The following is a 22,299-nucleotide window of genomic DNA, read 5'->3' as shown; positions in this document are numbered from 1 at the left end:
AGATTAACATGGGTGTGCCAACCAGTATTCAACCCTCCTCTCACACATCAAGGAAGGTTTCATTTAATTAGAGATACTAAGGCTGGTGGAACTTTTGAGAAGATAGATCAACACAGCTCTACTAACCAGTCTTCACCCCTTCCCTTACATACACCAAGGAAGGCTTTGCCAGTTCACCTCTGCAATGAATGTAATGTGAACAATGCCCCTGTCCTTATTACCACCATAATATTTGGATATATATAAGTTACACATTACTATTGTACTATGCATACTGTAGTATTCATATATAAGAAAAGTATCATATGTACAAACATGAAAAGTGGGAGAGAAAGGGATGGTAATGATTCAAAAATATTAACAAGGATGGATAGGTGAGAATATTGGGTGACATTGATCAAGATCTATTGCATTCATAAACTGTTTTGTTAAATGGCAACTCTTTTGTACAACTGCTTAAAGAAAAAATACCAATAAGGTTCATTTACTTAACATTTTTGTAATCTAATGAATAACAAAGACAAAAACATGTATTTGAACTTGGCAGAGGGCCAAGACAATATATATATATATATATATATATATATATATATAGCCTATATTTCTCAACTGAAATTAGATGTCTAAATCAAGGAGAGAGAGTAAAAAATATTTTCTAGAACAAATGAATTTTCATTGTGTTTCATCTCCTTGGGGAACAACAATTATACTCATGACAGAATATACTTTGTTTACCAGCAGGTCTGGGCTGCCTTACATCTTATTTCAGGCAGCTACCTTGACAAAGGTCTCTTATCAATCAGTGGTAATCTATGGCTTGACAGAACTCCCTACTTACACTATGTGTCAAGTGACTTAAAATAATTAAAACGCAAACAAAAATGAATAGCCTCTAAAACTAGGAAATTACCATTTAGAAAAGAAGCTTCTTTCTCTAGAGTGAGGAAAAAAAATACTGGCCTTCCTCCAAACACATATAAACATTTTAAATATTTGTTCAGGCAATGAATATCCAAAAGAAATTTATAAGAGAAAGATTGAATAATAAGTAATAATGAATGAACAAAAAATATTGCAGTGCTTCTAAAACACTCTCTGACCAAACATTTATGACAGATATTTTGCATAGCAAATAGGCCACTAAAGAATGAGGCATTCACAGGTTCTTGCCTTCTCAGGACTTTTATTCTTCCTCTCCTATGAATTTTCCATTGCCTGAATACCAATCTCAGAATCAAAATCAAAAGACCTTTTTTTAAAAACATATTATTTCACACTCCCCCCTACTCCTACATTGCTGTCAAGTGCCTGACCCTGGTTTGATAATCTCATTTCCTGAGAATCAAAAAGCTGGAAATTTAAGCTTCCTAGAGTGTTAATTGCGGCCCTGCTCCATTGCTAATCAAAAAATTGGATGTTTTGCATGAAAATGCTTCTCTAATTAATTCTCAGTCATAAATCGCCCTGGTTTTAATAACCCCTCCTTGATTGGATAGCCTTTGAAGAGACAGTGCAGCTAATCTGCTAAACTAGAAAAAACACACGCAGAAGAAATAATAAGTGGGCTTACAAGATATAAAGCAGAACTGTGTTAACCAAAACAGTAAGTCTCCTTTCCGGGGCTTTCTTGCTTTACCCTGAACCCTAGTAAAATAAACCATGAAACTAGGAATCATGAACAAAGGCAACTGTCAAAGAGGTCATGCATCACAAGTCAAGTCTTTGCACACTCTTTCCATACAACAGCTATTCCTATCGTTGTTTTTTTGAAAAGAGGTTTCCCTTGACATTTTTTTTAGAAACCAGAGATTCAGCAATGTCCACTTGTCACATTGTCTATTTTAATAAGACAAGGTTTGTGCTTCCCTCTCTCCTCTGCTTCTGACTGACAATATATTATCATACATATCTCTAAGAGGTGCTGAACTGAATTTTCATTATCCAAAATGTCAAGATTCGTTTTTGTCATCAGAGTACACAGCTGGTCTACACCAGCAGCCCTTTGATTAATTCAAATGGAACAAGTCACCTATACATAACTTCATTTCCCCTACACCAGACTGTGCATTCTGCAAGTTTTAATTTATGGCTTGTCAGTTTAAGATACCATTTGCTGCCATGGTGGCACTCAAAATAGAAAGGAAAGTCTTAATTAGCAGCATTTTGGATGAGCCCTCGGGTGAGTAATAGAGCAACAATTAAAATTTTTTAGCTTTACAACAAGATTCTTCTGAACAAATCCATAAATTTTCAGGAGATGCTGGAACTAAATAGACAGGCAATCATGGGCACTTTTAAGTAGTGTGTGTGTGTGTCTGTGTCTGTGTGTGTGTGTGTGTGTGTGTGTGTGTGTGTGTGTGTGTTACTAGGGTTTGAACTTAGGGCTTCAAACTTGATCAGCCTATGCTCTACTATTTGAATCATGCCTCCAACCTAGATTTTTGCTAGTTAATTTGGAATTTGAGTCTTGAAGATTATTATGCTCAGGCTGGCCTTACACTGCAATCCCTTAGAATCTTGGCTTCCTGAGTAGCTAGGATTACAAGCATGAACCATCAGTAACTAGATACTAAGAACTAATTTTTTAGCATGCACATAAGTTCACATGTGGCTTTCTAAATAACTTGTAAAAAGTAAACTAGTTACTTTTATTTTCTCAGTATTTAATATTTTATGAAGATATGTCAAGGTAGAATAAGAGTTTTGAAATAATTATCAAAAGTCAAAAGTTTGAAGTGTATTCTAATTTAGATATAGTAGTCTCAAATCTATAGCTCCATATATGAGTAAGCTGTAGCATTAAAAATGTAACATTTAAAGTGTAACATTAAAAATGCAAAAGCTACCTCAATGAGATACCAGAGAACACTTAGTTCAAGATCTACAATTACAAAGACGGACAACATCAAGTTTTGAAATACACTGAAGGTAGGCATGAAAAAATGATACACTTACTTCAGAGAACTGGCAGTTTCTTAAGAAGTTAAACTAACCATATGACCTGGCTCTCCTACTTCTTTATTGAAAATGGGCCTGAAGAACTATCCCACACAAAAACTCATATACCAGGATTCTTGGCATATTATTCACAGTAACTAAAAACTCAAACAAATCTATACATAACAACAATATAGATAGTGTGTGGTATTTCTATACAAGACTATACAACTTAGCAATGAAGGCAAACAGACTACTGACACGTGTAACAATGAAGACGAATGTCAAAATCACAATGTGAAATGAAAGAAGTCAGTCACATAAGTGTATACTAGATGACACTTTTTACATAGAAATGTCAGGCTAATTTATTGTGACATAAAGAATTTTAGGAGTTACAAAAGGCTTGAGGTGGAGTAAAAAGCAGAGTTTTGGGGTGATAAATATGTTCTTTTTCTTTTTTTTGGGGGGGGGGGAGAGGGGGTCAGTCACAGGGCTTGAACTCTGGGCCTGGGCAATGTCCCTGCACTCTTCAGCTCAAGGCGAGCGCTCTACCATTTGAGCCACAGTGCCACTTCCGGTTTTCTAGTGGTTTTACTGGAGATAAGAGTCTCACAGACTTTCCTTGCCCACGCTGGCTTTGAACCTTGATCCTCAGATCTCAGCCTCCTCAGTAGCTAGGATTACAGGAGTGAGCCACCTGTGCCCGGCTGTGATAAATATGTTCCGCACTCTGCTGCTGACATTATTTTCAGGGGTCTATACATCTATAGAAACTCAATGAACTGTTCATGATAAAGGAATGTAACTTACAATACATAAATTATCTCAATAAAGTAGAAAAAGACAAAGCATTTCAAATGCAAGCTATTCTGCAAATGCTACATAATAAAAACTCTTATAGAACAACCTTGTCAGTTACTGGTTCTGTGACCTTGGTCAAGTTACTTAACCTCCATGAGCTATAGTTTTCTTAGCCATAAAAAATGAGATAATAAGGCATACTTGACAAAATGATTATGAGAATGAAATTATAATTACGCATGTACTCAAAAGTGCCATCTCAGTAACTTTATCCTATTCTTTCAAATAACATTAGCTCCCTTATCTTCCTCCTTAATATAATTTAATCTATGATATATTCATATACCTTAGCAAGTATTAAGACATTAGAGAAAGCCCACTTAGAAACAAAAGACTTACGCTTTTGACTAGTTCAGCCAGTTAGTTGTGTAATACTTAACTTTCCATTTGTAAAATTATGAATAGAAGGTGCTTATTATTATATCAGGTGTTATTATTAGTTTAGATTAACAATTATTCATTGTTATCTTTCTCACTTATATGAAATACACTATGCAAATTTACATCCTCTATCTATCTTTTCTCCAACGTTTTTATGCCATCTTCATGAATAGATATTATGTACATTTTGATATTAATATCCATACATTATTCTCCATTTTCTTTCTCCCTCTTTCTTACCCAACTCAAACCATTCTGTGACTATTAATGTACAATACACATATGTATAATACTCATCTGACAGCACCTAAATGTACAGAATTTCAAATAAAAGATAAACACACATTAAGCACTCCATACTATTTGATTGGATGATTTTTTTTTTTTTTTGTCGGTCATGGGGCTTGAACTCTGGGCCTGGGTGCTGTCCCTCAGCTCTTCTGTTCAAGGCTAGCACTCAATCACTTAAGCCACAGCACCACTTCCGATTTTCTGGTGGTTTATTGGATATAAGAGTTACATGGCTTTTCCTGTCCAGACTGGCTTTGAACTGCGATCCTCAGATCTCAACCTCCTGAGTAGCTAGGATTACAGGCTAGAGCCACCAGCGCCCAGCTGACTGGATAATTTTAAGTGCTATAAATAAAGAAGCAAACCTAGTCTGAAGAATTTTTCAAAAATTCCTTAAATTCCCCAAGGAAGAACTAATAAAAGCATTTGGGGGGGAGGGGGAGGGGTCCGGTCGTGAGCCTGAACTCTGGGCCTGGACACTGTCCCTCAGCTCTTCAGCTCAAGGCTAGCGCTCTACCACTTGAGTCACAGGGCCACTTGCAGTGTTTTTTTTTTTTCTTTCTGCTTATGTGGTGCTGTGGAATCGAGCCCAGGGCCTCATGCATGCAAGGTAAGCGCTCTACCACTGAGCCACCTTTCCAGCCCAATAAGAGCATTTTTCAAAGACATTACTCAAACTCATGATCTTGCTTCAGCCTCCCAAGTGCTGGGATTAGAAGTATACACTATGTCTGTCTACTAACTACTTTGAATCACACTGGTTCTAGTGCAAAGAACTCTTTGGAGGAATCCAGAAAGGAGCAAGAACAAAGGAGCAAGAACAATCAGGAGAATGGTAGCAGCTAGAACCTGGGTCATGGCTGGGAACTATTTTAAAGACAGGCTTATTTTTTTAAGAATTGCAAAATTTTATTTCTTTCAAGATCCTTTATTACAAATTTTAGAAGTCCTTTTTCCCTAAGAAATCAGAAATCTGGGCAGGGTAGTCAATTTTTCATTTATAAAGATCATGTTGAAAATGATAAGAGATGAAATCTATAGGTATTAGTCTTACTTCTAAGAAGCAATGAAATATCCAAGTAGCCACATCACCAGGGTTAGTAACCTTGTTTCACCATCCATAATTTGTGCTAATTCCCACACTTGACATAAGACTTTTATGGCCCAAAAGGGAGAACTGTCCCTAGATGGCACTCCTGGATGGATTCCCAACTATTCAGCTTCATGTGAAAATAAGTATTTCTCCTCCTAAGGCCTGTGTGGATTCACAGCTATTATCCTCTTTCCTTTTTCCATTCTGTCACAAAATTATTAGAAACTTTCTTTAAATGCAGGATTGACAATGGGCTGTAGCAGTGGAATTTAAATGGACAGATCAGTGATTAAACATGCAAGGACAATAGTTAATGAGTATTCATTATCCCCAATGCCATAAAAAGCTAGAAGATAAAGAACTCAAAGAAGTCTGACTCAACTATAATTGCAGGTCAACTGTATCCCAGGTAGTATTCATTTGACAGAGGTTATACCTTTGTCATACTATGAACTCATCTCACTCTGACCAGGAGCCACAGTGTATAAAGACCATGAACTGAGACAAAAAGCATAAGGAGACTGCAAATCTAAGCTGATTTCACAGGATGCAAGAAGTCCTAATAGATGGGTTTATGAGACACTTAGGAGACCTATTGAGAACTCACTTGTGCAAGACAAAGGATAACTTCCAGGATCAGCAATTAGTAAGGCAAGGGAGCTGTTTCCTGAAATTGGTAAAGAAGTTAGGTGGGGGGCAAAGGAGATCCTTGAGTTTGATGTAAATATGTTCAGGGTCAGGTGCCCTTGAATCAGCCCAGAAAGGAAAGAATCTGTTCTGTCTTCCTCAGGGGATTATGATAATCATGTTTCTATGGTATATTTCCAAAATTGTTATTTCATACATAATATCCACAGAAACAAGAACTACACTGAACTCAGACATCAGACTTTCCAAAGTCTCTCTCAGCTTGCAAATAAACAAGCATAGAGTAGGACAGGGAGCAACTGCAAAACTGATACCGGAAGTAAACTGTAGCAAGAGGAAAAAAAAAGATTGCTACTTTCTTTTCCTTCTCTTCTTCTTCCTCCCCCCATCCTCCTCATCCTCTTCCCCCTCCTCTTCTTCCTACTCCCTTTCCTCCTCCTCTACCTCCTCCACCTCTTCTTCTAATTCTTGATTCAATCTCCGCCTTGTTCTTTTCCCCCTTTTCTTGTTTGTTTGTTGTTGTTGGTTTTTTGGGTTTTTTTTTTTTTTTCAAAAAAACATCTCCCTAGTCTCAAACTAGTAGTCCTTTTATGTCAGGCTCCTAAATACTGGGATTAGCAGCATGTAGGATGAGGCTAGCCTATTGGTTTTCTTTCTTATAGTAAGAGAAATAGTTCATCAACTTCCATCCATTACTCTGAGGGAATCATAAAGTAGGAATCACAGAATATCAAGATTGAGTGGTGTACTGTTTTTCTAGAAATTACTGCGACTTCAGAAGCTTAAAACAACATAATTTGGTTACCTCATAATTTCTGTGGTTCAGGAGTCCAGACAAGGATTATGTGGGACCTATCTTGGGGACCCAGCCCTGAGACTAGGAATTATCTGCTGCTCACTTCCTAGCTTATTCTAGTTCTTGGTAGAATTCTGGTCCTTGTGGTTGGACTGAGGTTTTCCAGGTCCTTACCACATGCTCTACTCTCATCATGGAAGTTATTTCTTCAACCCCAGCCGAAGAGCATCTGCTGCTGTTTCTTGTCTATTTTAACGGCTCACCTGTTAAGACCAGATCCAGACAGGAAAATCTTCTTTTTGATTAATTCAAAGTCAAAGTATTAGGTGGGTCAAACACATTAGCCAAATACCTTCTGTACTGCTATATACTATATACTAATCATTGTAATGACAGTTTGTCATAGTCACAAATCTTGTCCACATAGGGAGAGGATTTAGATAGTTAAGAGTCATTACAAAATTCTGCTTTCTACCAGTGATACAATCAATAAGACATCATTCAAAATAGGAAGTCATGGAGACACAATAGAAAAAAGAGAGGACAGGAAATATCATTCATTTTGTCTTGAAAGTGTAATTAGCAGGTAATATCTAGCAAGAAAAGCCAACCAAGAATTCTAGATAAGATTAGTGAAATTAGATTAGATAGATCTGTGAAAAACTACCTTCATCCTTATCTAACGCACTATCAAAATTACCCTTTCTCCATCCTTTCTTAACATATAACATCACTATCAACTCAAGTTACCAGATTACAAAAATGGTAATCAGCCAAAATGTGTATCTCCTGCTCCAACCCCACAATTTCCTGTCCAACTAATTCTACCTCCAATTAGCATTTGGATCTCTTCCCACCTGTCCTAAAAAGCTGGCATTGTCTCCACAAGCTTTTACCTGAAGTAACAAAACAACTTGCCTCCTTAGAAGCAAGCTCATTGCTCTCACTTCATACTCCATGCAGACATCAGGTTTTTTTTTTCAACAAATGCAAGTTTGACAATTACTTTCCTATATGGAACCCTTAGAGTAGTTCTTAACATCACGGAGAAAATTCCATATCTTGCTATGTCATACCTTGTCTTTAGAGACCTGACTACCTCTTTCCCTTATTTCAGTTCAATCTCCTCAGACGCTCTATGTTTCAACTGCAATAAAATGCTTGCATTTCCATGAAACTCTCCCTTGTCTGTGTGCTGATTTACATTTTCTCCCTACAGCAGTGGCTTCCCTTCCTTTGGCTGGTTGGTTGGTTAATTCATCTTCTGGAAATGTTAAATGCCTTCTCCTTCATGCTTCCTAAGTACTTCTAAAATTCACTGGAAATGGAACTACTCAACTGTCTTGTCTTTCACAGTACCTGGGATGTCTTCTTATGCTGGAGATGTTCCAGGAGTAGTGCCAAGAATAAAATTAGCCATGAAATGTTGACTGTACCTTCTGTCCTTCAGTGTGTCAACTGATAGGATAATCCTATGAGCTAGGCAGGATAGTTAAGGTCATTTTATAAAGGAGTAATGTACAACTCAGAAAGTTTAAAGTGATCTGTCCATTTTGTACAAGTGAAATGAGAAATAGGTGTTCCTTCTATTAAGTCATAATACTACCCAAGCTAATCCCAGCACAAATAAAGCATACCAATATTCCACATATGAACATCACTAGCCAACTGAACAGGGATATGTAAATTAGTTAACTGATGCAGAAATCAGACATTAATGTGCAAACAAATAGAGACTTATTTGAGCTAAGTGGGCATGAATATGCAAATGAACTGGCTGCAATTCAGTAGATGTCATCACAATTCGAGGAATGAACATCCTATATTATGACTATTACAATATTCATGTAGCATTTATACATACTATCATATATTACTGTAATATGTGCTGCTCGAGTTTCAATTTGTGGGGAAGCCAAAACTAACTTGATGCATATTTTCATCCACACCAAAACCACAAGCTGCAAATCAGATGTAAGCACACAGAATTCTACAGTCTTCATAGAGAACCAAGCTGCCATCCCCACTTGCAGTGCAAGCTAAATATTCTCATTTTAACCAATGGAGCTTCAGAAACAGATTCGATTCATCCTTTGTTCTGATCCTTGCCAGCTCAACCAGCCTCAACTATCAGGCACAAGCTGAAAAGACAATGGTTGCATATAAAACCAAGTCATGTTTTCTATAGGAGTTTTAGTAAACACTGGGACACTATTCAAAATAATCAGTATGAGATGATAATTTGTTTTTCTCCATATATGATAATGATTTATCTTCCTAACATTAACTAGCACACTATTGGTTCTTTTTTATTCTTAAATTTCTTTAATTGGTAGAATCAAGGTTTGCCAATAAGTTTGGTGTCCTTCCTATCATTTCTGGCTTCTGAAAGTGACAAATTATAATTAAAGAACCAGTGTGTATATATAAATTGAGTTTCTTCCTTAACAGAAAATGTTATATCTGACTTGTTCTCTGAAACTCACATTATGAGAGCATAGCCTAAACTCAAATACTGTCACACATTCTTCCATGCTGCGCCCAGTGCATGAAATTCCTCAATGCTTTTTTGTTTACCTGAAAGTTTCCCTTCCCTCCTTATATCTGAGCTTAATACATAGGAAGCCCCTGCCAATCAGAAGCCTGAGCTCTTTCTCTCTCTTTCTATGCTACCATCCCTGTACTGCCTGGTCTGAGTTATCTCTCATTTCACTCATAATACTGTCTTCAGCCACTTGAGTTGGAAGAGTTCTTCCGTGTAAGAACATGACCTGAAGTGAAACACATTACTTTTACTCATAGCCTATTTCCCAGAATTAAATTACATGTCCATGGCTGGCTGAAAGAAAACTTCAAAAATGTTCATTTCTGTGACCATACGTCTAGCTAAAAATCAAGGGCAATATTAACACTGAAGAAAAGGAGAACAATGTTAGGGGACAAATTTAAATCTTTATAAATCAATCGTAGAGTTTTCTTTGCCCCTTCAAATGGAAAACTTGATTCTGTTCAATATAGAATCAAAAATGCCTAGTGAGGGGCTGGGAAGGTGGCTCAGTGGTAGAGTGCTTGCCTTGCATGCATGAGACCCTGGGTTTGATTCCTCAGCACCACATAAGCAGAAAAAGGTGGAAGTGGCACTGTGGCTTAAGTGGTAGAGCACTAGCCTTGAAGAACTGAGTGACAGCACCCAGGCCCAGAGTTCAGGCCCCACAACTGAAAAAAAAGAGAAAAAAAGGAAAAAAAAAAAGCCTAGTGAAATATGCTGGACATATAAATGATGAGTTTGTATTCAATCAATAAGCATGCAGTTCTAGGAAAGATAAAGAGAAAAAAGCAGAACAGCTACTGATTCCCGCTAGAGGTGTTTGATATCTACTCAGAGGATGAGAAAGAGAATGGATCAGGAGTGTCAGTTAAGAACATACTTAACCCAAAAGTTATCTTCTGATAAACTATTTACAGTATAGTACTAGCTCAGGGATAGCTCCAGTTTTGCCTTGGGCCTGGAAATTCTGATATGTTATTAGCCAAAAAGCCTGGCCCTTTGGCACAGAAACTTTTAATTTGGCTGAAATTCTAAATGGGGACATTAAAGTACAGAATGTGTTCTCTTTGCAGACTTAACTTACCTTAAGAGCCATATGCTCTTCTCTCTGCTCATTCCCTCCTCCAGTCTCCAAAGTTGATCTCTTTCCTGAGTTTCACATTTATGCTCCATGATTTTACATCTTGCATATTCTTAACCACATAGGATATATAACAGGACTAGATTCAAGATTCAGCCAAGACAATGAATAGTAAAGGTTGTTTTTATCACTATGTAGTATTCTACTGTAATGGCTCTATTGAAATTTATATATCAATTCTCCTGTCTATAGGCCTTTGGGTAGTTTCTAGGTCAGTATTCAAACAATGCTGCAGTGAACATTCTTTTCAATAGGTTTTACCTTTTACATTTGGGTTCTCAATTCATTAAAACAAATGTATTTTTGAAACTGATTTGAAGTACAAATATAGTACATTTTCTTAAAATGATAAATTCTCTTGCCACCTTTTTTGATTAGTCTGTTGTTTTCCTTGCCATTTATAATGTCATCAACCTCCTGTATCAAATTTCTATCTGTGTGGATATCTACTTATAAGTCTTTAGCGGTAACAAACGGTGCCCACACCAGAGTAATGGAAAGAAACAAATAAAGTGAGGGTCTACGTAGTTCTAAACCACAGTCTCCAAACCATTTCTATTTCAATCTTCAAAATTATGATTTCAAATAGATGACTGTAAACTACAAGACAAATTTGAAAAGCATGAGCATGAGTTCTATAACACCTTCTACTACTAAAATCTGCTCTGTTTAGATATTATTATGCATGGACTGTTTTCTTCTATTTTTCTGGGGATTGATAATACTTCACTTGATGCAAGCTAATTCCTACCTTATACGAGTTTCATTTCAAAAACATAAAATTATCTCATAAACTATATTTTATCAAGGCAAGGATAAACTTGTGATTTATCATTTTTATAGTTTTAAATAATTGCTTTATTTACTATATGGCATAAATGATTATGATCTTTTAAATTTTATTAAGAAAAACTCAGGATGAATGGCATTATATAAACGATTATATTTGCCAAGAATATAATTTCTGTGGTCCTAAACAAAGTCTAAGAATATAAAAAAGTTGTTACTTTGTTATTAAAAATCAATTTTGAACAAAATTGATGGAAATATGAGATTTAAAAGAACTTTTATTAAACTTTTTAGTTTTGTCATGTTCAAAGTTATTGTTTCCTATATTTCTTTTCTCTAAAAACCTTAAGATTAAAGTGTAACATAGTCTTAAAGAAATATACTTTTAGGGGCTGGGAAGGTGGCTCAGTGGTAGAGTGCTTGCCTTGCATGCTCGAGGCCCTGGGTTCGATTCCTCAGCACCACATAAGCAAAAAGAAAAAAGCTGGAAGTGGCGCTGTGGCTCAAGTGGTAGAGCGCTAGCCTTGAGCTGAAGAGCTGAGGGACAGTGCCCAGGCCCAGAGTTCAGGCCCCACGACCGGACCCAAAAAAAAAAAAAAAAGAAATATACTTTTATCATTTTAAAAACTCAAATATATTATATTTCATTTAATAACAGCATTTCTTCTTTTCTCCTAGGTGTATGAATAGATGGATGGATTAATACAATGGAATATTATAAAATGAGTTTACATATCACCTATTGGGACTAAGAAACAACCCATGATCATATCTCAAGAGTAAGATATATTGGCTTTAATAGGTATTATGCTGTCTATTTTGTACCTCCAATATGCATTTTCTCATATAATATAGGCTCTCTTAATACATAGTTCAACTACCAGTAATTTTTCTATGAGGTAAGATAACCAGGATAGACTATAAGCTAGGCTTTTTCAGAAAATAAATTCATTTTGTATGAATTAAATCTACAACTGACAAGCCTTTTGAAATAAAATAAATTTCTGTATCACAAAGATTTGAGTCTAACAGGCTATACCTAATAACAAACGTAGAGTAAAAGTAGTTTTACTTCCTAAATGAGTTGAAATAATGAATTAGTTTAATCATGATCCGAGAAAAGTACATTTATTGCTTCTTCTTAGAACAGATGAAAAATTAGCACTTATAAAACTTGTATTGTAAGTTCATTGTAAGCCAAATCTTACACAGAAGTTAAGATCATTCTTTTCAAAAAGTGAGGATATAAATATACAAAGAAAGAAGAATTAGTTTTTGCATACTATATTATAGACTAGAACAGAAGAGATAACTATGAAAGATTTAAAAACTACACAAGATTTAAAACAATTATATGAAATTTTTTAAAGAAAAGAATGTACTTCTTTTCATGTTCTCTGCATATTGTTACAAAGTTATTAGGAAAGGTATTAAGTAAAATTTAAAAGGCTGCATGAATTTTCTAATCCAATTTTAGGATCTAAACCTCTACAAGTATGTCTTATATTTAAAGCAGTGGAACAAATGTGTGCTGTGAGAGTGAAATTGCTGTACTAAATACCATACCTCACTTCAGCTAAAATGTCCCTAAAAAATGTATACATGAGTGAAATCTTGCTTTAAATGCTCCATTATACAACATCATGCTATCTGAGAAATTCCTGGTGGAAAAAAGAATTTTGTGAAAAGGATAAACAATATGGGTTATCTCAAATATTGTCTTAACTTAAGACAAGATACCTTCAAATAGATTAATGTCATGCAATGTCCTTAAGTATTCACAAACTTAGTCACCAAAAATGAGAAAATTCAGTTCCAATCCGTGGAAAAGCCTAGTTCTCCCTGATGATTCTACTTCCATATTTACAATGTAAAGCAAATCCTCTTAGTAATGTCAATTCTCAAGTGGTTGGAGCTTTACAGAATATTTTAATGTCAGGGCTCTAGAAACACCACTCATTAAACTAACAAGAATAAAAATGGCACTTTAATGGTATGGTAATATCATTGAGTACAAATAGGAACCTAAATAGCCCCAAGATAAAAGAAGCTATAATCAAAACTGAGTACACATTTCTAATAGAATCAATGGCCATTAATGAACTCTACCTATTGGTAAGTTCATTATTCTTAAGAATGAAAGAATGGTTCTTGGCTTGCAAAAGCTTCCAGCAGGGTTTCTTAAGTAAGTGTGTGCCTGAAAACAAGGAAATAGGATGGTGCCTTATTCCTCACACATATATAAATGTATACCTCTACTATATACCAATATATGTCTCCCGCCATATATATATATATTTTTTTTGGGGGGGGGGGTCCGGTCGTGGGGCCTGAACTCTGGGTCTGGGCGCTGTCCCTCAGCTCTTCAGCTCAAGGCTAGCACTCCACCACTTGAGTCACAGCGCCACTTCGGCTTTTTTCTTTTTGCTTATGTGATGCTGAGGAATCGAACCCAGGGCCTCATGCATGCAAAGCAAGTGCTCTACCACTGAGCCACCTTCCCAGCCCTCCCACCATATATTTTTATGAGCCTAATTTGAGGCAAGTAATATCCAAGACCAGAGTTCAGGAACATCTAACCCACACACTGTATAGGGCCAACAAAATCATTTGGTCTGGCTCTGTCAAGGTAATGGCAGATTCAATAAATCTAGGAGCATTTTTGTAGTTATCATACATTTATATTAAGTAAATCACAATCATACTGTAAATTTAAGTGTCAATCAAGAAATATCCATTACAGGATAGACAGGAAACGTATGACTGAGTACATGATTGGCCAGCCATGTATGTTTTTCATAAGCTGTCTGTGGACCATCTGCCTGTATTGATATGACTCCCAGGACAGCCAGTGCAAAGCAGGCGGGGAGCGTATGAATTGCGAGTGTTAACACTGTGGTAGAACTACACAGATTCAGTGATGATGAGAAAAGAGGTGATGACAGGAATCCTCCTAATGCTGAGGGGAGGGGAGGAGAGGGGAAAGAAGGGAAGGAAAGGAGAGTTATAAGAAAAAACATTTTGTAATTATGGGTAGAACACAGAAGACAACAGGTCCATGAGAATACTCATAGAGACCCGAAGTAGAAGAAAAAGAAGAGGATTGTTAGAAGCTCAAGTGGGATAAAAAGCAAACACAGAGTCTGTATGATGGAAGTCACTGGTGACATGGAAGAGAGTCAGCTCTGGTGTTGGGAAGAAAACAAGGGGTAAAGTGGACGCAATGTTCCTACTCCATTAATGATAACTTTTAAAGTACTACTTAAATTGCAATCAATATAGTTCTAATTGTTCCAGAGTTCAAGTATCTAATTTAATGGTCAAAATACCCTAAATAAGACAATTCTGGTAATGGCTTTATTTTTTTTTTTAGTTTGAGAAAATTGAGGCACAGAGAAAATGATTAACCTATGAACTTATTTTCATTCTTTGTAGCAGTATTTTTATTTTTTAACCCTCTCACGATAATGTGTTCATCAATTATTTTATTCATCTGAAGAATTACACGTTAACCTGAGTTGCTATACTCAAGGTAAATATTCATTAAAACTAATATCTTTCTACATTTACAACAGTTCATTCTAAGCAGTACAATGCAAAAGTAGAGAGGCTCAAAGCAACAGGATATCGGTGATTAACATAGATACATACACAACTTAAGATTTTCCACCTGTTATTTCATACACTTTGAAGTAGCAGCACCCCTACCTCCTTAGCTCAATTGACAACAGTAGACTATATAATGAAACATCTGCACCCTAACAGTGAGAGACAATTGAGATGGGTTGATAATATCAAAGGAACTTCATTTTTACATTTGTTATCCCCTCATACATTGTTAAACTAACATTTTTAATTGCATGATAAATTGGAAACATTGGGAGGAAGGTAACCTATGTAAAAGTTGAGGTTTTTTAGCATTACTTTCATGGTCTTGCTGGTAGGTTTTTTTGTCATGCCCTTGAATGACAGAAGGAAAAGTTGACCCCATAAACCAAACAACTGGGAAAAGAAGCCTGTAGCTATATGGAATTAAGAGAAGAGACAAAAATCTTCCCTAGTCTCTTTAGGTGTGGAATGAACTAACTATTCAATTATGCCTTTTCAAGGGAAGGTTAAATGCCGATCCCACGATGGTCCTTGGACCAGACAAAGTATGGAAAGAAATGCTATAACAGGATGGCTATTTTTAATGGAAGGTAAGTATGATTTCCTCTTTGTTTTAATTCTGAAAATTTGTGCTTGCTTCAGCAACACATATACTAATTCTGAAAACTTAAAAGCATTCATCAGAGAAACTTTTACTCCTGAATAACAACATCAAACTTTTATAAAATCTAGTCAGTTTATTCATTCTCTTATCAAGCACATGTCTGTTCAAAATAATTTTTAGTGATTAACATTGTATTCGTGGTAATTGCAGAGAACCCCCCCCACACACACACACATAACCACCACTTGTTAAATTTAAAAGCTCATGGAAACCTGCATGTCTAATAATGGTTATCAGTGGTCCCTATCTCCTGCAGTGTCCCTTCCTCCCACTCAAGTGATCTCTCTATCCAACTTTAAATCTTAACTGCCCACATTCATTCTGTCACTGAGCCAACCAGTATTTATGAAACATTTATTGTACCAAGCACTGCAAATGCACAAGAAATAAAATATGATGTACTGTGTGGAGCTTACAGTTTTACGGCAAACTCAGGTATGTGAGTACTGACCCACTATGGCATGGTATATACTCAGAAACAATAACAGTGTCATAGGAATGCATAGCAGGAACCACAACCCCAGTGTGTGTGTGTGTGTGTGTGTGTGTGTGTGTGTGTGTGTGTGTGTGTTGCTCTCACACAGTTGCAGTAGGTTGGAGAGGAATCAGCAGGAAAGCTCACTGGAATAAATGACATCCAAAGTTAAGTTAGAAAGCCAAACAAGCCTTAATATAAAAGATGAAGGAAAAACAGAGTATGTATGAAAATTCCAAATCATAGTCCTACAAATATAACTCAGGAGGGAGAAAAAAGGAAGGCATAATATTCTCTAAACGTCACACAGTTTTTTAAGCATTGGTTAAATCAGAACTGCAAAAATCACCTCAGCAAGTAGTTATTATTTACATTCCCATTTAGAGAAAAAGAAAAAGCAGCACTGGATGGTGATGTGTAAGGCCAGTAGTTGTGAGTTCATTTTTTGTTGTTGCTGTTGTTTTGTTTTGTTTTTTAATGTAGGCAATCTGGTCCCAGAACCCTCACTTTGCATTGCTGCACTATATTCTCCCTCAGGAGATCATGGACCAGTGACAGGGAACTAACAATTTTTCCACGAGGCTACAGAATAGAGTGTCCATTATTCTTCCTGTCTAAAAAATAAGGAAAAAATGTACTATCAGTCATTTATTCTGTTGACTAATAATGCTTGAATCTGAGTGAATGACAGGTTGTATTGCTGCCCCACTGATCATGTGATCTACCTTCTCATCTTCGAGTGCCAGATGAAAGGCTTCCCTGTGGTACAGAATACTGAGAGAGGAGGAGGCTATGCATGTGTACTTCCTATTCAGTTCTGATGTGAACCTAAAGCTGCTCTTTAAAAATGTGCATCAATATTTAAGAAAATGAAATCATCAGGATTCAGCCCTCTAAAACAAAGGAGATTGTTGTCACCATTAAAGAAATTTAATATAATAGAAGACAGGTGGATAAAAATTCTGGAAACAAATATAAACTATTCCTTTTCAACAGTGAAGAAAAGTAAGAATCAGAACACTTGAATATGGAAGATTCACCAGCCCCAGATAACCTGCTACACCCTTAACTAACAGTGTGTATTACAGTCCCCTTCCCTGCAAGAATACAGCTTTTGTACCATCATTTTGTTCTACATTTCCTACCCCATCCCATTCCCCTGGGAGGCAGCTACCTGCTACAGCCTGGGTCACCCTCCTCCTTCCATTCCCTGTCTGATAACAGGGTAGTGGATCATTCCTGCATTTGTTTGCAACCCTAACTATGCTCTGTATTCCTACAAGAAGCTTTCCATATGCTGTCTAGAATGTATGGAAATACTATTTTAATATTGAGTAAAGTGTTGGTTTTCTTAAAACTCTAGAATGTATTTCTAGCTTTTTGCTTTTGGTTACTACACATGAATTATGGAACTATTACTATGATATAAATATGAGCAAAATAGCAGGGCTTTGGGGAAATGTTACATGTTCCTACATCAATGATAAAGGTTGAAGTAAAACTAGCAATAACCGTCAAATGCAGAATGACTGACAGTTATTGTAGATGTTTTGCTGTATATCTTGGATGAGTCATAAAAACTTAATGTTTAATTATGTTGGCTAGTCACTGCAAAATGTTCCAAGAACTCCCAATGCATCTGAAATTATAAATGTCTACATACCCATACAGAATTCCAGAGTAATTTAAAAATCACTCTATTAACTCTGAAAAAGTCAAGGCATACAATTAATTTAAGATGCTAATATTTTTTCTCTGTGCCACTGTCTCTCTTTCTGTGTGTGTCTATATGTGTATATTATCATCCTCCATGGACACTAAAATCCATAAATGCTCAAGTCTTTTATATAAAATGGTGTGAATTTTCATCAGCTACATACATCTTCATCTATAATAATATTAAATATTAAATAAATATTAAATAATATTTAGACAATTGATAATACCTAGTACAATGTAAATGATATGTAAATAGTTATTTTACTGTGATGTTTAGGAAAGAGTAACAAAAAAAATCTATGCATGTTTATACCAGATACAAGTACATATAGAACCAGTAGATGTAGAGGGCTGACAGTACACACACACACACACACACACACACACACACACACACACACACACACACACACACACACACACACACACACACACACACACACACACACACACACACACACACACACACACACACACACACACACACACACACACACACACACACACACCAACCATACTTTTATAACTAGATCTTAAGGCTTTATCTTATATATTTTACAACTTAATTCCACCCATTCTAACACCTATAGTGTCTTACACTTTACTAGCGATTAATAGATTACAAAAAATGCTACTGATTTTTATTTTATTTGTTGTTTATTTTCTAAGTATTTTCTTCTGCAGATTGCAACCCTTAGTGACCACAAGCAAGTATGAAGTATTCTGTGTATAAAAGTTATGCCTATTAGAAGCACCACCACCCCCCTACCCTTTAAATAATGACAGAGGCTGTATTTGCCCTTTTCCAATTCTCAGTTATGCTTGCTACATCCCAAAAAGGGTCAAATATAATAACTATAAAAACAGTAACAGTGGCCACCACAAAGAACTGACATTCTGCTAAGCTGCAACTGCACTCATCTGCTATCTAAGCAAAAAAAGTCTGGCCTTACTTATTTTGCTTAGAATTTCTACTTGAATGGCAACAAGTCTATAAATTCTGCAGCGATTAGTTGTAGCTGCTTGGCAGCAGATGGTTGAAATGATAAAAGAAATAATCAAGTCTTTAAACCATTTCGTGAATACAGACCACAAGTTCACATACTACAAATGCTTCAGCTCATCCTCCAGAAAATTAATTATTCCAGAGAAATCCAATCACCTACCTTGAAGTTCTCCACTCCGACTATAGAGCTCCCTTCTCTGCTCTCTCAAGTAAGCACTCATGCTGATAGCATGGGAGGATGATTCAAACCTGCAAAGAAAGAGAAAAAACAAGTCAAATAAATGGAGAGAAAGCAGCCTTATAGAGAGTATCTGGAGATGTATTTCTCCACATATTCTGCTCTGGTCTATGTGGCCCTTCTTGATATTTCACACTCATGACACTTCAAGTAGATTATTCAAAGGCTGCATCAAATCCTGACTCAGGGACAATGTTCCCTGGTCAATATTCCTCTAAAATAATATTTGGATCTTTTTCATATTCTCCATTTCAACTAGTACAACTCTGGTCTGCTCCCTCTCCACTTCACCTTCAGACTACCATCATCATTTGTCAGAACTCCTATACATACTGCCATTAAGAGCATCCTCTAAAGTCATTCTGATAATGCAACTATCCAGTTCCAAAATCATCAGTGAATAGCTGCCACCGCAGAGATATGCCTGCTTTCCCAACTCCTTCGGCTAGAGAACCAGTATACAATGTATAGTAGAAATGACACTAGATAGTGACATCAAAGAAGTAAGACTCTCTCTGAGAGTCTTACAAAATCGTGTTCCCAATGGCTCTAGGTTTGTAATCTGCCACCTCACAAAAGATCTCAAAAATATCAACCTATACAATGTTCATTCATACGACTAGAATCTAGTTTAAATTGTCAGAAAGATCAGAGATAGACTCATGATACCCAAAAGCTCTCTCAAAGCTAAAACAATGAATACAAATCGGTCTCATGAAGAAGCTTGCATATAACAAGAAAAGAACAGGTAAAATTATAGAAACGAACAGTAAATCCTTTGATGTACTAAGAGATTTCATTTCAAACCTGAGATTTTCAAAGGCAGGTTTACAGTCTGACAAAAGGAGGAGTACGTCTTAAAATTCTTAAAAACTAAGGAATAAACAGGATAAAGCAAGAGCAATGGTCCAATGAGACAGGTCTCTGGCAACAGGAAAGGAATTTAAGCATTTTCTTAATTATGTCCCTTTACCCATTCCTTGACAGGAAAGATGAATACCAAGATGAAGCTCTGTCTGTGAGGGAATTACTTGGGTTACCTGATCCTCTCTTTGAACCCTACCAAGAACTAAGAGGCATAAACAGTTGAAAGGAAGGCAAAGTGTGCAGTACTTTCAAAGTGCCACCTGCCAGTCAAGTGCAGAAAAGAAGCCACTGACCTCCTGAAAACATGCTGCCAACTATTGATTAGAGAGGGTAAAGAAAAAAGTCAAACAGAAATATAGAAGCACACGTTGTACAAAAGCAGAGAACTTAAACACACTTAATTAACCTTGGCTAAGGGCAATTAAAGAGGGCAATAAAATCCTCCACAGATGTGATAAAAACAGATTACAGCTCTCCAAAATTTTAATCCTTTATGACTTGATATATTTTCACTACTCAGAAATTCTTTTTATGTTTGTAACAAGTCACACATTGAGAAAATTTTATAGCAAAAGAGGCACTGGAGATCATTTGGTCTCACCTCCTTGTTTTATAGCCAAAGGCACCCAGGCTTGCTAACACAGGAGACTTATTTGGATAATCATGGCTCATGAAAACTGGAACCAATATTAGAAAGAGGCAAATCTTCAGTGACCACCTAATTTTCTGTCAGAAAGGTTTTATTACTGCCCAGTAATAATAATGTGTAATAATTATTTAAGTTAATTTGTTCATTTCCAACAAATTAGGGTTTGGAGTTTTTCCCAAAAATACAACTTCACAAGTACTGGCTGAATGTATTGTATATGTATGTGAACTCAAAACCTGAAAGGTCGAAAGTTAGACATGGTGATTGCAAGCATGAACTCTAAAAACTCGAAAACCTAATTTCCACAAAGACAAACAAAAAAATCTCAGACCTAAAAGTTTGTTTGTTTGCTTTAATTTTTAAAATGCTGGGCCTAGAATGGACATTGATGCAGAAAGGGGCGGGGATCTTCAGTAAATGATGCTAGCAAAATTGGTTAATCACTTGTAGAAAACTAAAGCTAGATCCTTGTATATCACCCTGCACCAGAATCAACTCCAAATAGATCAAAGACCTCGGAGTCAAAGCAGACACTCTGAAAACATTACAGGATGGAATAGGAGAAACCCTAGGTCTCCTTGGCACAGGCTGAAATTTTCTTAATAGAGACACAGAAACACAACAAATCAAAGAAAGGTTGGACAAATGGGATTGCAAGAAATTGCAGAGCTTCTGCACGGCAAAGGATATAGCTAGCAAGATCAATAGAAAGCCCACGGATTGGGAGAAGATCTTCACTAGACATATAACAGACAAGGGTCTCATATCTAAAATATACCTGGAACTCAAAAAATTAAATTCCCTAACAACAAATCCTCAAAGAAACAACTGCCAATAAATAAGTGGGCTAAAGACTTAAAGAGAAACTTCTCTGAAGAGGAAAGAAGGATGGCCAATAGACACATGAAGAAATGCTCAACCTCTCTAGCTATAAAAGAAATGCAAATCAAAACGACACTGAGATACCACCTCAACCCAATTAGAATGGCTATAATCAAGAACTCTAATAACAACAGATGCTGGAGGGGATGTGAACAGAAAGGAACCTTACTGCATTGTTGGTAAGAGTGTAAACTTGTTCAACCACTTTGGAAAGTAGTATGGAGGTTCCTCAAAAGACTCCACATGACCCAGCAATCCCACTTTTGGACATTCACCCAAATGATCACAAACAAGACCATACTAATGCTACCAGCACAACTATGTTTATTGCAGCATTATTTACCATAGGTAAGATATGGAGCCAACCCAGATGCCCCTCAGTAGATGAATGGATCAAAAAAATGTGGTATAGATACACAATGGAATTCTATGCCTCCATCAGAAAGAATGGCATTGCCCTATTTGTTAGGAAATGGAAAGGCTTGGAAAAAATTATATTAAGTGAAGTAAGCCAGGCCCAAAGAAACACAGGTCCCATGGTTTCCCTTATTTGCAATAACTAGTATATGTCTGAGACAAGCAGAAAAGGTCAGTTAAGTTGATGTTAGGTGAAATGAACCCAAGATAAGTATTCAAAATTTTTTTCTTTCTTGCAGTTGTTTCTAACATATTTATAAGATGATTTCTTTGTTGCTTTGTATG

At 36.3% G+C, this 22,299-nt stretch overlaps 1 protein-coding gene across 1 annotated transcript in view; it reads right to left on the bottom strand.

The window, feature by feature from the left end:
* The window catches only part of Exoc4 (exocyst complex component 4), a 689,440-nt gene that overhangs the window by 465,662 nt on the left and 201,479 nt on the right, over nt 1–22,299 (bottom strand). Inside the window, exon 9 of the mRNA XM_069996791.1 lies at nt 19,122–19,210. Coding sequence (XP_069852892.1) covers nt 19,122–19,210 — 89 coding nt within the window. The remainder of the gene's footprint in view (nt 1–19,121; nt 19,211–22,299) is intronic.

Source organism: Dipodomys merriami, unplaced genomic scaffold (genome assembly GCF_024711535.1).
Source record: "Dipodomys merriami isolate MVZ:Mamm:240054 unplaced genomic scaffold, mDipMer1.0.p SCAF_5, whole genome shotgun sequence".
In the NCBI taxonomy this organism is placed as follows: Eukaryota; Metazoa; Chordata; class Mammalia; order Rodentia; family Heteromyidae; genus Dipodomys; species Dipodomys merriami.
The sequence above is the reverse complement of the archived record's forward strand: the minus strand, read 5'-3'. Positions and strand labels throughout refer to the sequence as shown.